The following is a 15930-nucleotide window of genomic DNA, read 5'->3' as shown; positions in this document are numbered from 1 at the left end:
CTGAGTTCCTCCTGCAGGCGCTCTCTCCTCCTCTCTCTCTCTCTCACTCGTGTCTGTCTTGCTGCTTGCGACAAAATCATCATGCCTAAGCCATGCAACACATACTGGAAGGAGCATACGACTGTCATCCGCATTATCAACACTCCAGGCCAAGCGGGTTCCGGCACTGGACTATGGCAATGCAAGTACTGCAATTTTCAGCTCACAAGTACAATTTCTCGTGTTGTCAAGCACCTGACAGGCATTGGCACGACCAACAATTGTGGAGGGTGCAGAAAGGTTCCACAGGATATTAGGGACAAGCTGGTTGCAGAGAATTTTCCGGAAGTACCAACACACAAAAAAGATACAGGTGGACAACATACACTCAACTCTTCAGTGCAGAGAAATTGCAGGTTGTAGAAACAAGTGCGCAGGTAAATTCTCTCTCTTCTCCGAGTTCCTCCTGCAGGCTCCCCCCCTCTCTCTCTCTCTCTCTCTCTCTCTCTCTCTTTCTCTCACTCGTGTCTGTCTTGCTACTTGCGACAGAATCATCATGCCTAAGCCATGCAACCCGTACTAGAAGGAGCATACCAATGTCATCCGCATTATCAACACTCCAGGCCAAGCGGGTTCCCGCACTCAACGATGGCAATGCAAGTACTGCAATTTTCAGCTCACGAGTACAATTTCTCGCGTCGTCAAGCACCTGACAGGCATTGGCACGACCAACAATTGTGGAGGGTGCAAAAAGGTTCCACAGGATATTAGAGACAAGCTGATTGCAAAGAATTTTCCGGAAGTACCAACACCAAAAAAAAAAAACAAGTGGACAACATACACAGGATGCTCTTCATGAAGCTCTTATTGGGGATTTTGGTGGTTCATCTTCCGAGGTTCAAGAGGAGCAGCCAAAATGCTGGTTCTAGTAGAAAGAGGGCTCGAGTTGTGCAAGAGGAGGAGGATGGAGGTGATATGGATGCACGTAGGCAAAGCACCTTGCCTTCGCTTGTGAAATCTCTTTCTTGGGTAAAGGAGCGTCAAAAGGTTATTGAGATGGAGATTGCTCACACTCTCATTGAGTGCAACATCTCCTTCAATGTTTTGGGGATTGAGCTGTGGAAGAGGATGGTCCGGGCTATGGCATATGTTGGCCACACAGATTCATGGTCAGGGGTGGAGTATAGGAAGATGCGCACTACAATGCTTGATGAGCAGAAGGCTTTGGTAAATAAGGCTCTGGTCCCGGTCAAGGTTGGTTGGCAGCAGTTTGGGTGCACCATCGTATCAGATGCCTAGAGTGATGTTCGTAGGTGGCACATCATTAATATTCTTGTGTTGTCTTGTCTTGGCACATACGACAAACGAGGCTGTTCGTCTCATTGAGGCTTCGATAGATGCAGTAGAGGATAATCTACATCAGGCACAAGTGTCCGTGATGGCAGAGCCAGAGTACGACGAAGAGGGCAATGTCGAAGAGGGCAATGTCCTGACGGATGGGGAACTTGCTCTCTTCAACAGTCTTCATCTGCATTTGATGATGATTTTTGAGGATGGGGCCATCACATGGATGATGGGCTAGCTTTGAGCTAGCTATTTAGTGCTTTCTACTACTATATAAATAGGCTTTTTGAGTAGGATGGTTTCATTTATGACTTTTGTACGCTCTATGATGAGCCTTTTGTTATGGTCTGGGCTTTGTAGGCTATCACCTATGGTACTTTGTCATTTGATGTTTTCAGTATTGGTGTGTTCACTGTTATTTTAGATCTCATTGAGCTTTGATGTTCTTGTTCAATTATCAGTGGCGTCTCAACTTTTAAGTCTCTTGCAGTAGTTATACAGTGTGTGGTTGTCTTGTAAAACATGTCTTTGAATGTCTCTATAAGTTGTTGGCTTCTCTCTTGTTTTTTTATTGGAAATGTCCTAGAAAATTTAGTGCTTTGCGGTTTTTTTACAAGAGTACGTATTTTTACGTACATAATTTTTTTCCTGTACGGAACAACGTACAATACGTTTTGTACCACCTTGATTGATTTTCCATTGTGACGAACGGCTCCCCACCTTAAGCAAACACCGTACTTTTACCTACGGTGGTCGCTTAAGGTTTACAAAACCGTAGGTGCTCTACTTGGCCGCCTTCACCAAGTATTTGTTCCCCTCTTATGTCACCTGTGCTGCCTGTGACGGTTTCTTTCCTTTTGTTTTGCTTGCTGTTCGTATTTTTCTTAGTTTCTCATGGTTTCTGTTTGTTTAGCTTGCTTGATTGTATGCGCCTTATTTCTTTTGTGTGTGATGCATGTGCTTGGGGTGAGTGCGTTCTGCATGATTGCTTGTGGTTGAGGTGTGTGTGCGTGTATGTTTGCTTGCTTATTATTTGTTCTTTTTTGTTTTTTCTCCTATCGGATGGGTGATTTAGGTTTGGAACGGGTTTGGTGTGTGGGGGTTGGTGGCGGTTCCGGCCTCCCCTGCAGATTTGCACCATATACTACCTCTGCTAGAGGCTATCTTTCTCCCGGATTTTTGGTGCAGAGTCTTCTTGTGGTGGTGATGTCTCTTCTGCTGGGATGGCCGTTGTATACGGCCTTGGAGATCTGGAGTTGGCTATTGGAGATTCTTTGGTGGAATTTTCGGCCTCCTCTTGACATCAGGTTGGCGTGTTTCTGCTTCAGCTCTCTCCTACTTTCTTCCCTCACTCCCGTGCTCCTAGCTTAATTCTGCATCATTGGTAGTTTTCCCCTATGGTTTGTAATCATTAAATATCATGGTTTTTTTCACTTTCAACTCATTTGTGTGTGCCTACGAGTAAATGTAAATTGTAATGCCTTTGGGCTTGTAATTTTGATTACACAATACAAAAGGGTACAAAGATCCACTTTTTTGGAGAGAGAGAGAGAGAGAGAGAGAGAGAGAGAGAGAGAGAGAGAGAGAGAGAGAGAGAGAGAGAGAGAGAGAGAGAGAGAGAGAGAGGAGGAGGAGGAGGAGGAGGAGAATTTAAACGTCGTAGGAAACTATCCCAAGAGACCTTATAGATCTATGCGACGAGGAGAGTTGAACTCAAGACCTGTTATGAGGCCTGTTAAGAGAGAGAGAGAGAGAGAGAGAGAGAGAGAGAGAGAGAGAGAGAGAGAGAGAGAGAGAGAGAGAGAGAGAGAGAGTTAGAGAGTTTTTTAATGTCTATGAGAGAAAGAAAGAAAGAAAGCTTTTTAATGTCTACGTGAGGCCACCGTACATGTGTGTATGTCCTCTGTTTATTGGAAAAGACAAAGTAGTTCAAACTGGTACAAAATAAAAGAGAGAAGGACGTGTGGTGGGTGATGAAATCTATGGAGATGGGGTGGAGCCCTAGTACTAGGGATATGTTCATGTCTATATGCTGAGGTAGTACAACCATGCAAATGCATCAATCTAGCTAGCTCATCCTGTGCTAATGAGGGGGTTTAAAATGTAGTACATGGGAGGGTCGGGAGCAAGGGCTTCCCTGATGAACGCCTCTGGGTGAGCCATCATCTAGGCTCGTCTCTCCTTAGTAGATCGATGTGCTCCAGTTCGGATCTCCTCGATCTCAAAGTTACCCGGAATGGGAACGGGGGCCTCCGGAACGTTTCCGGAACGGCTTCCCCCCAGGAAAGCGGAACGGGAACGGGGGCCGGAACGGTAAGCTTAAAATATGCTTAAATTAGGTTAAATTTAACCTATATGTTAGTAGAGAGCCATACACACCCATTAATCCAAGTAGAATCCTATTTAGGCATGATTTGCAATGATTCTTCAGTCTTAAGGCTTACACGCGATTGTTTGCTACACACAATACCTGAATTGGGATCATCCTTTACAAAAGCATCTTGATTCTTCATAGAAAGAACATTAACTCAAATTTGAATAGAGTCCGGTCCACACAAAAGCTTGGAGCCAAAAGATGATAGATCATAGATTACAAAGATGGCTTACAAGGCTAGCCAAGGCGCTACAAAAAGACATGTAGAGGCTAGAGTGCTAAAAACAACTGTAAGAGTCACTAGGTGACATGTCAAGACTCAATCACTCATGTGGTAGTGCAATACAAGAAGGGGGCAAAGCCGGCGGCAACAAAGGAAACAAATATCAAAAACCAATGAGCAATGAGTCATGACTCATGCTTTATGTTCACCTCTGGGTAGGGGCAAAAGAGCATCCCACCTCTCAACTTGTAGTGGAGTCCTGGACGTCGTGAATATCATCTCAATCCTCCTGCATAGGCTCATCCTCATGCGTAGATCCTCCTGCCTCTCCAAGCACCTCTGGCTCTGTCTCCATCTCCCACTGTAGAAAAGGATCTGTCATTTTGGATGCTGAGTTGCAACGCATTCTTAAGTTTGCACTGACAAAAACAAGGTCATTTGCTTTCTCCACTCCAAGTCGGTTTCTCTTTCTAGATGTAATGTGGCTATATACTGAAACGAAAGAGGAGATAGGATCTCCCGGCCACATGGACCGCCTACAGATGCGCGTTGGACGAACCACCCGACCATAGCTACCATCCGGCAGCTCCCCCGTGCTGGGGCCAGCATCCGAGGACGTAGGCGTGCACCTGTAAGACCGAGCGTCCCATACCACCCGGCCTCACCTCCTCGAGGTGACCTCGCGCACTCCTAGCCTCGCGGGCTAACCACTGGCACTTTGCCAGTGGGGTCGATAACTGCAAATGAGGCCTTGGCCTCCCTTTTATAATAATGGCCGGCCACACTGGCCGTGTTCACACTACGTCTGTCCGGACACCGGACGCCCATCCCGACGGCATCTGGGCTAGATCCCCTCTCTTGTGGAGTGGGACATAACATACTTTTCCCCTTAAGAACCATTGATGTCCTCATCAATGAAGTGAGGATACTGAGCCTTTAGAGCTCTAACAGGTTCCCAAGTAGCAAACCTTTCAGATTGACCCTTCCATTTAATTAAGTACTCGTCATAAGCCTTTTGGCGCGAATGACGGGTATGATGATCCAAAAGTGCTTTTGGTTCTCGAGGAATATACTCAGTTTGCATATCTTGCCATACATTTTCCTCGCTAGGCACAACAACGTCAACTTCGCCCAAGTTCACTTTAAGGCGGCTGACATGAAACACTGGATGTACACTAACATCCGAAGGAAGAGCTAGTTTGTAGGCAACTTGGCCAATCTTCTTTGTGATCAAGAATGGACCACAATATCTAGCTGAAAGCTTATAATGCTTTCCTGTTCGCATAATCTTGGAATCCTTGGGTATCTTCAGATAAACCCATTGTCCCACATCTAGAGTCCTTGGAGACCTCTTTTGATTAGCATAAGTAGTGACTCGATCACGAGCCGTTCTTATACTATCCTTAGCCAATTCGAGCATTTCCTGCATGTCATACAGGAAATTACGAGCTTGGCGGTCCTTGACTTTCTCTAAGCCAATAGCAATCGGGGATTTAGGCTCGAATCCATACATTAGCATGAATGGGCTACTTCCAGTAGCGGAATGCTTGCTACTATTATAGGCAAACTCTAACTGTGGAAGATACCTTTCCCAATCAGATTGCCTGTGAGAGACATAGGCTCTCAACATGTCCTCTAAGGTCTGATTCATCCTCTCAGTTTGTCCGTCGGACTCGGGATGGTCAGAAGATGACATACTCAACTTCGTCTGAAGATGAGCGAACACATCTCGCCAAAATCGGCCAGTGAACTTAGTATCTCGATCATTGACGATCTCCTCTGGGAGACCATACAGCTTATAAAGCTGATTGACAAATAAAACCGCCAACTCATGGCTTTTTACTGTCGACTTCGTTGGTATAAACTTCGCCATTTTTGTGAGTCTATCGACCACAACCCAAATAGTGTCATTGCCCCGACTAGTATTTGGCAAACCAACGATGAAGTCCATGGAAATACTCTGCCACTTGGCATCTGGGATTTCCAATGGATGTAGCATGCCAGCTTTCCTAAGGCGCTCTGCCTTATTGACCTGACACTGAGCGCATCTCTTCACGTAGCTCTCTATGTAAGAGCGCATTCTTGGCCAATAGAAATATCGCTTGACCAAAGCCAAAGTTCTCTGGATGCCTAGGTGCCCAGCGCTAGGAACATCGTGGAATTCGCACAAAATCCTTTGTTGAATCTCATCAATTTCAGCACGCAGACTTTGCCATTTCTAAACAATAGTCCACCTCTAATGGAATATTGTCGCTGTCTCGTCCCTCCAGCACGACTCACTTGGGTCTCCGGACCACCCAAGCCTGTATGCGAGTCATGCCCGCTTCGACCTCGTTCCATATCTTGCCAAAATGGCCATCGAAACGACATAGCCCTCGGAGAGAGAGATAGAAATCCGTCGAGATTTCAGCCATAGACAAGGCATTAACTTTAGGAATCCTGGTGAGGGCATTGGCAACTCGATTGTTGGATCCTTTTCTATAACGGATCTTAAAGTCAAACTCTTGCATAAGCTCAACCCATCTAGCCTTCCGGCCTCTGAGATCACCCTGATCACAGATATAGCGCAAGGAGTGATGATCTGTCCATGCAACAAACTTAGAGCCATACAAGTAGTGCCGCCATTTCCTCAGGGCGTGGACTACGGCGTAAAGCTCCTTCTCGTACGCTGGATAACGCATCTCAGCGTTAGAAAGCTTCTTACTTTCAAACACAACAGGACGTCCATCCTGGTATAATGCCGCACCAATAGCATAATCACTAGCATCTGTTTCAGCCACAAACGGTTTTCTAGGATCCACAATGTGTAATATTGGCGTAGTAGTCACCAAGTGCTTTAGTGTCCGAAAGCTCTCGTTGAGACGCTCATTCCAGACAACAGGGGGATTACCTTTACGACGAGGACCCGAAGTCTTCGGCCCTTTCACCCCTCCTTTTAAAAGTTGCGTAAGCGGAGCAGCAACTTTAGAGTAATCCTTGATAAACTTGCGAAAGAATCCAGTAAAGCCTAAAAAGGACTTTACTTGGCGCACATTCTTCAGATGGGCCAATGTCGCACTTTATCTAACTTTTCAGGGTCAACGCGAATTTCATCGCGAGTAATTATGTGACCCAAGTACAGAAGCTCATTCTTAAAGAATTCACACTTAGAAGCCTTAGCATAAAGCTTCTCAGTTCTCAGTACTTCGAGAACAGTACGTATATGCATTAGGTGCTCAGACAAACTTCGGCTGTAGATCAAGATATCATCGAGAAATACAACAACGAAGTTGCCTAAAAATGGTCTAAGCAGATCATTCATTATCTGCTGGAACGTAGCTGGAGCATTGGTCAAACCAAAAGGCAAGACCAAAAACTCGTAGTGACCAAAACGCGTATGGAAGCCTGTCTTAGGAATATCTTCCAGTTTGATCCGTATTTGATGATAGCCTGATTGCAGGTCTATTTTAGTAAAATACAACGCTCCATGGAGCCGATCTATCAGATCGTCCATACGCGGGAGCGGATACTTGTTCTTGATAGTGAGCCTATTTAACCCCTTGTAATCCTCGCAGAAGCGCATAATGTTATCCTTCTTTCGAGAAAGTAACACTGGCGCTCCCCACGGGGATTTGCTAGGCGAACAAAACCCCTGTCGAGATAATCCTTCAGCTGTGGCTGAATCCCGTCCTCCTCGGTTTTACTAAACCGATAGGGTTGCTTTGAGAAGGGCTGACTACCAGCCACCAACTCAATGCCATGATCTACTCCTCTCGAAGGCGGCAAGCCAGGAGGTAGATCATCATGAAAAACATCCTTGAAGTCAGTCATGATTTCTCGGATAAGGTTTGATTCGTCGGAATCCCCAAGTTCAACAGAAGAACATGAAACACATTTACGAAATTCAGTGATAGAAGTACCAAGCACTAATGAATCAAACCAAGCAGATGGTACACATTGATAAAAGTCAACATGAGAAGACTTTATTTCTTGATACATTTCCAAAGCATTAACAATTGGTATTGCAAAACCATTATTTACAGACTTCTGATTACAAAGCGACACAGATACATGAGGCATGTTCTGCTTAACAAAAACAAGAGAGTGATGTACATAGTCTATATACAATGATTCTTGTTTATCATAAAACCATGGAATTCCTAAAATAACATCTGCTTTGTCCAGGCGCATGATGTGGAAATCTAGGTTCTCTTTGTAATCAACCAGCTTGAGCAACAAGTCTGGAACCATCCGATTCCATACATCCGTATCCACGCCACGAGCCATCTTCACGTGATACTCATGGTCACTGTCTTGCGTCCGCAGGTTCAGTTTCTGCACCAATTTTGCATCCACAAAATTGTGTGAGCTTCCATTATCAAGGAGTACGGTCACGTCGTGACCATTGATCTTCCCGGGGAAACGGAGAAGATCGTGCTTACCAAACACTTTGGTGCTAAAAGTACAATTTGTGCATGAAACTGTTGTCTAAATGATGGATTTCAACTTGAACAACATCAGAGTTACTTGAGATCTCGTGAATCTGAACCGAAGGATGGCCTTGCGGTTTTTGCGTCTTTTTCTTTTTAGGACAATCCTTGATTTGATGACCCGTCTGGCCACATCCGAAGCAAGCCCCCTTCTTCACTGCTTCAACAACTGAAGCATTTCTGGCTTTCTTCTTTTCCTGAGAAGATCTCGGCAGTGATTTAGACTTATGCTGGAATCGGGGCCGCTTCCCCGAAGCACCCTCACCGGATTGATGGTCTTCAGTTCTTTTCTTCTCATAATTCGCTCCATTTATTAAATGGAACGTCCTGGCCTTTGCCACTGCATCCTCAACATCAGTCGGGGCTTTGTCCTTGATCAAGGCCCAACGGTAATCTTCATGTAACCCCAACAAGTACATGTGCACGGCGTGCGTAGAATCCACCTTGCAGAAGGTGAGCGCCTCTTTGAAAGCTGTCGTATACTTATCAAAAGATAGAGTTTTCATCAAAAGACTCTGCAATTTGGCATAGGCTTTCAAAGGGTCCATTTTGGCGAAATCCCTCTTGAATTTCACACAAAAATCAGCCCATGTCGTAGGCTTCTCTGTCATATCACGTCACTAGGTAAGCGCCTTACTGCGCCGATAGAGAGGAATCGTTTGAATCCTCCGTTCGTCATGCTCCCCATGGAGATCAAAGTATGTGGTCCATTGGTGCAGCCAATTATTTACGGCCAATTCCGTACACTCCTTCTCTTCTCTTGAAAATTTGTAGTTTTATACAGAATTGTGGCAGTCGGACCACCCTGTGAGCGCCCAAAAGCAGCAATCTGCATCTGCAATTGCTGGAGATGGGTTTTCCCCTCGGAAATACGCGCAGTCGTCAACTGAGCCATATTTTCGAGAGTAGAAAGTCGGGAACTGAGCCTCGTACGACCCCTTCGAGAGAGGCCAAGCGAAGGTTCGTCTGAACATTTGTGTTTTCCAGAGCGGTGACATGCTGGTCAAAGCTTTGGAAAGTGCTTGTAATCCATGTTTAGAGAGCATGCGTGAATGGAATTTGAATGGTACCTGGCGCGTTGTCACGCTGCACATCTGAGCTGGAGGAATCCATGGCAAAGTGCGTGAAAAACTGGAAAATTCACGCGAAACCGGGCCTTTTCTGCACTTTTCGATCGCGAAAAGTCGAAGTTTGAAGAGCTCTACGCGTCAGTGTGAGCGTCGGAACGCGAGCAGGTGATGGCGGGAGCGCGAGCAGGTAGAGGGAGGAGCAGTAGAAAGAAGTAGAGAGCTCAAAAATGAGTTTCTCTGCAAACTTTGAAGTCTCTGTAAGTGAGTTATTTTAATAACTCAGGTTTCAGACCATAGCTTAAAAAACTCAAAAAGTCCTGGCCATACTTTAAAATAAAAGGCCCACTTAATAAAAGTCACTTAATAAAATATAACGAAGAGAGAGTAGAGGTGTGTAAAAAAACAAAAAAATCTGGCGTTGAGAGATTCTGCCGTAACCTCGGGGTGACGCGTGGAAAGAAAGGGGCAGTAGCCTACGCGTGCCTGCGTGTGCCGAGCAGACGAAGGAGATGCCAGGTAGGAGCCAGCGCAAGGGGACTCTCCACGTTGGAAAAAAAACCCAGCAACGCTACTCCCTCTCCCAGCCTTTTCCTCACGCTTCCCTGCAGAATTCCAACGCAGCTCCATGCCAAGCTAGCATACAGAGAGAGGTCTCTCTCTCTCTCTCTTTCTCTCTGTGTGTGTGTCTCTGCGTTTCATACAGAGAATGAGGTTGCAGAGAGATTGAAAGAGTCACCAGATGCTGAATTTTAATATAAAACCAGCAAATTAAGGGTAAATACACTGCTTTTCATCGAAGACCAGTAAATTCATCGGAAATCTTTCAATTTCCAGCATTCCCATCTGTTAATTTGCTAATTTTTATAAAAAATCAGCAGTCGAACTGTATTATTTACCTGCAAACATGCTTTCGAGAAGAAAAGTAAGTAATTTCGGCAATTTAATCACAAAAAAATTACGCGAACACGAGGTTTTCCGACCCGAACCGTTCCGTAGGTGTGCACACGGTCCTTCGTGCAGCCAAGCCGGCTCTGATACCATGAAATGAAAGAGGAGATAGGATCTCCCGGCCACACGGACCGCCTACAAATGCGCGTCGGACGAACCACCCGACCATAGCCACCATCTGGCAGCTCCCCCGTGCTGGGGCCAGCGTCCAAGGACGTAGGCGTGCACCTGTGAGACCGAGCGTCCCATACCACCTGGCCTCACCTCCTCGAGTGACCTCGCGCACTCCTAGCCTCGCGGGCTAACCACTGGCACTCTGCCAGTGGGGTCGATAATTGCAAGTGAGGCCTTGGCCTCCCTTTTATAATAATGGCCGGCCACACTGGCCGTGTTCACACTACGTCCGCCCGGAAACTGGACGCCCATCCCGACGGCATCTGGGCTAGATCCCCTCTCCTGTGAGCGGGACATAACATATACACTCCACAATTGCTCCAAGCAAGAGGAGCTAACCGCTTGGCTGAGAATGCGAACGGAAAGTCGCTGAAGATCGGGACCATCTAAACCATTTTCTTGCCACCACAAGACGAAGGAAATCTTGGTGTGATCAATTTGGGCATCGGCTGTCCCAAATGATCCTCGCATATTCCTGTAAAATGCTCACGATCAAGGTGAAGCTTCTTCAAGATGGTGTTCCAATGTGTGCGTACCTCCGAATCATGCTCCTGCCCTGCACCCTGGAACTCTGGGTACAACACAAAAGCTGGACCATGAAGCGGTGAACTATAGGCATTCCACCTGCTACTGCAAAGCTCTTTGATTTCTTCGAGCCTATCTGGGTCCTTCTCATGATCTTCAAGCGCCTCGACCATGCGATCCATTGCTTCATAGACCTTGCCAATGCAAGGTTGCATACCATCCATCACTCTAAGCAAGTGGATCACTGGTTTCACCATTTTATCAATAGTCTTTGGAGACTCCGAAAACTCAAGATCTTCTACCTTCCCTATACAAACGATCCCTGCGACTGTACTTGCATGGGAAGTCTCAGCAAACTCTGTACCGATGAAGAGCTGCCGCATTGCACTTTGACACTCTACAAAGCGGCTTACCATTAGATGTAGGCGAAGCGGGTCCCACAATACTTTAGAAGCACTTTGCCCCTCGACTCGGCTTGAAGTATGTTGTGGTTGTTGATGAAAGCAACCACCTTGGACGTGGATGCAATGAGAGGCTCTATCCAAGGTAGTTTGCCGAAATCCTTCAAGAGGTTGTTAAGGTAATGTGCTATGCAAAAGAACACCGTGATGTGAGGATAAGTGCCTTCCAAATAGCTCCGGCTTCCCTGTTTGATGCTTCCCCATCGGTGACTAGACCTATCACAAGGTCCGACCCAATGGTCTCTACGGCGGAGGCCCACTCACCCGCAAGGATATCTGCTGATTTTCCCGTCTCCGTGGCGTCATGGGAGTGGGAAAAATACATCTCCCCTTTGGAATAGGCAACAATGCCATGGATGGACCTCCTCCTAGTGTCGCTCCATCCATCCGCAATGAGGGTCACACCATACTTCGTCCATTGCCTCTTCATGTTGAGGGTAGCCATCTCCACAACGGCCTTCTCTCTATCGAGTAGAGTAGTGCGGAGGGCCTCGGAAGAGGGTGGTACGTAGCGTGCCCCATACTCTCCAATCCTCGTGCACATGGTCTTGAAGTACTCTGACCTAGACATTGCACACAAGAGGTATTAGTAATTACTATTTAGATGAGAATGAGAATCGAGATGATTGATTGTATGAAAATGATAGTAAGTCTTACCGAGTCTTTATGAAGGGGATGTGATCATGATAGAAAAAGCGGGCAACACTTGCATCCACACCCTCCTTCCTTTTTGGATCCCAAGTTGTATGTAGGGTGCGTTGCTGAGATTTGGGAGTGGAGACGGGAGTAGTATTAGGCATTTTCAACCGATTGAAATGATGTCGCCGTCGTCTCCGTCGTTGCCGCTTTACTATCACCACCATCCAATGAAGAAGGTGTAGTGTCACAAAGTGATGACGTGGCGGACAGCAGAAACCCTAATTTCTGCCAAAAACCCTAAAATTCCTGCAAACCCTAATTTCCGCCAAAAACCCTAATTTCCGGAAATCGCGGAGGCTGAAATTTATTTATTTATTTATTTTTTTTGGAAAATGATGAGCGACGCAAATTTCGCTTTTTCTCTACTTAAATGAGAAAGAGAGAGAGAATGCTTTTGCTTTCATGTTTTGACTCTCTGTGAGAGAGAGAGAGCAATTGTTTTTGATTTGAAGCTTTTGGGGCTCTGCTTTTGGGCATCCCTTGTAACCTTTAAATTAGTGGTGAGGGCCTCACTTCTCAGGGCATCTGGACGTAGAGTCTGAGAGTGAAACCCTAACCGCTCTCTTGTACTTTGATGATTGATTAATATAAAAAGAAATACCGAAAGGGGCGCCAGTCTTTGGGGCCAATATCTCTAGGCACGAAACTCCGCCGGGCCAGTGCAAATCTATTGTGATCTGTGAATTGTTTTGAAGTGGTTATTTGGTGCTGTCGCGGTTGATTCTTGACTTGGAGTGTCCAAGTCTGTTACAGTGGTATCAGAGCACGGCCGATTTCTCTTGTACGGGAAATCCGATCCCCGAATTTTTTTTCCGCGGCACCTATGGCTTCAGGCAATGATCAGTCGACTCCCTCTGCATCTGGAGATGCGGGTTGGGATCACAACGAAGATTTAGGCAGAGAGTATGGCCCGCCTTGGCCTACTTAGGCGGAGCGGCGAGAGATAGAGCGTCGCTAGTTGATCAGCGATGCAACAAAGATGATGCTCAATTTCGCCAAGGACCCGAAGATGGCAAAATATATGAACCAGACCTCTTTGGAAGAGGTACAGACGGAGTGGCAGAGAACCACAACACCACTCCGGAAACCCGCTCTCAAGAAACCTTCTGCCTCCAAGAAATATACGGAGAAGGAACTGGAGAACGTGGTTGATGCACGGATTGCTCAGCTTTTTGACATGCAAAAGAAAGCCAAAAAGCACGGCAAAAAGCAGAAGAAAGGCACTGACTTCCCGGGATATTTGGGTCGTCGGTTGACATTTGACAAGGCAAAGAAATTGAAGAAGCGCGTCAAGTTTGAAGACCTACCCAGTTCTTCTTCTTCTTCTTCTGATAGTTCTTCTAGTTCCTCGGATTTGAGCGAAGAAGACAGAAAAGGTAAAAAGCGAAGCAAGAAGCAACGCTTTGGAAAGGGCAAGAGAAAGGCAAAGAAGGCTAAATCTCGCCCAGAGACTGACAGTTCTATTGAGGACTCGTCTACAGACAGCTCAGATTCCGATGACGGAAAGTTTTATGCGAACAAGAAGAATTTTTACAAAGCCAACCAGTATGACTTTCTCGAAGATAAAAGCAAGAAAGTCCGAGAGTTTAAGGAAGGTGGCCACTCGATCAAGTTTGATACTTTTGAGGATACTCAGATGCTTCGAAGGCTTTGTCTTTTATACAGCAGTTTGACATCGCTTTCGCGGGAGGACGCTATTCAGAGCACTCCAAGATTCAGAGAGCTGCCTCTTACTTTAAGGGGATTGCTCGTACTTGGTGGTCCATGCTTCTATTAAGCAAGACTGTGCTAGTTACATGGCTGAAATTCAAGAGGCTTTTTATTTCTTCTTGGTTGACTCAAAAGTTTGAGCGAGATATACGAGCTGCTTGGAACCATCTCCGGATGACCAAGAGCGATACAGTGAATTCTTATTGTGAAAGATTCTGGAGCTCTTTTCTACCCGCCTCTTCATTCAAGAAGATCTCGTTCAGAGAACAGATTGAGCGGTTTACCTTGGGTCTACCTACAGAAATCCGAAATCACTGCTTGGAACAGAAGTTAGCTTCTATTCAGGAGTTGATGAGTCATGCGAAGCTGGGCTTTGCCATTCACTCTGGCAGTCTGACCTACCCCACAGATGAGGCCATGACACAACGAGCCGAACAGACTTTTGGGAATGAAAGAAGAATGAAAAAGAGCAACCCAGAGAAAAAAAAAAGGATGCACGACCCAAGCTTACTCTTGAGGAGAGAGCTCGCTTCATCAGAGAGGGGAAGTGCTTTGGATGCGGGGAACATGGACATATTTCCGCGAAGTGCCCTGATAAGGCGCAGAAAGAACAGAATGATAAAGACGACGACAGGTCTGAGAGTTCGAGAGCAGCTGAGGAATGTGGCAGAAAAGGCAGATAGAAAAGCAGAACTGGTACCACATGGCGTGGGACCTGCACCGAATCTAATGAATGAAAGTACAAACTTTGCCGCTTTCGGGGCAAAGTGAAGGATCAGGAAGCGCTTTTGAAGGAGCCAAGGCCAACTTCTTTTCACTTGGAATTGGCGGCTCGATTTGGAACTACGCCCGACAGACTGACGCCATAGGCGGAGGTAGTTCGACTGGCACCCGGATGGGATGTTGCCATTTCACCGAGCATTGGCAAACTTTGTTTGCAATGACAGGGGTGTTCAGGGCACGCGAGTGACGTTCTACTCGGGATCCCTTGGTACCACAAGAACTACGCCGTGGTTGACTACCGGGCCGAGAAAGCGACTTTGATAAATGAAGGGCTTAGAGATTGTACTTGATGAACTTCAGTTTTCTTACTCATTGTTTTGGGAGAACTGAACGATGGATAAAGGTTGAATATGTTTTGACCTGAAGAAAAGAACGCCAAGATTTTTTCTCCACGCTCATGCCGATTGCTTTTGAGAGGGCCTGAAGATCATACCATTGATCTGATATCTGGAAGCACGCCACTGAATCGGCCACCTTATCGTGTGAGCCGAGTACAGAATGAAAAGATTATGAACTCAGTGAAAGACCTCTTGGAAAAGGGTCTTGTCTAGCCTAGTACTTCACCGTATTGCTCTCCAGTGTTGTTGGTTTTGAAGAAAGACGGATCTTGGAGAATGTGCATCGATTATAGCACTCTCAAAGAAATCACCATCAAGAACAGATTTCCGATTCCTAGGATCGATGATATACTCGACAGGTTACAGGGATCCTCGTGCTTTAGCAAGATTGACTTGAAGAGTGGATATCATCAGATCAGGATAGCGCCAGGAGATGTGTACAAGACAGCTTTTCGGACGACTTTTGGGTTATTTGAGTTTTTGGTGATGCCTTTTGGCTTAACCAATGCTCCTGCGACATTTAATCGGATGATGGATAGGATTTTTCGAGAGTACAGGCTATTTGTTGGCACTTTCTTTGACGACATCATTGTTTTCTCCAAGAATGAGGCAGAACACAGAGATCATCTGCTTCAAGTCTTTCAGGCATTACGAGATCACACATTAGTGATTAATACTAAGAAAATTGAATTTTTCCTACCAGAGATACATTTTTTGGGACACATTGTGTCAACAGCAGGATACAAATGAACCTGGCCAAGATAGAGACTATCCGTGCTTGGCCCGATTTGAGGAATGTCCATGAAGTTAGAAGCTTCTTGGGACTGTGTTCG

At 46.0% G+C, this 15930-nt stretch overlaps 1 protein-coding gene across 4 annotated transcripts in view; it reads left to right on the top strand.

Annotated features, from left to right (window-relative positions):
- Positions 1 to 15930, top strand: part of LOC147437991 (uncharacterized) — a 78713-nt gene that overhangs the window by 20235 nt on the left and 42548 nt on the right. For 2 of the 4 annotated variants that reach the window (XM_086487379.1, XM_086487378.1), the window contains one exon: positions 2512 to 2630. The exons of the other annotated variants lie outside the window; for them this stretch is intronic. In XM_086487379.1, the coding sequence (XP_086343505.1) occupies positions 2530 to 2630 (101 nt within the window). In that variant the 5' untranslated portion in view covers positions 2512 to 2529. Of the gene's footprint in view, positions 1 to 2511; positions 2631 to 15930 lie in introns of those variants that run through there. 4 annotated transcript variants of the gene reach the window in all.

This window comes from Adiantum capillus-veneris, chromosome 17 (assembly GCF_014529385.1).
Source record: "Adiantum capillus-veneris isolate H3 chromosome 17, ASM1452938v2, whole genome shotgun sequence".
Classification (NCBI taxonomy): Eukaryota; Viridiplantae; Streptophyta; class Polypodiopsida; order Polypodiales; family Pteridaceae; genus Adiantum; species Adiantum capillus-veneris.
This window is presented reverse-complemented; position numbering and strand designations above follow the sequence as displayed.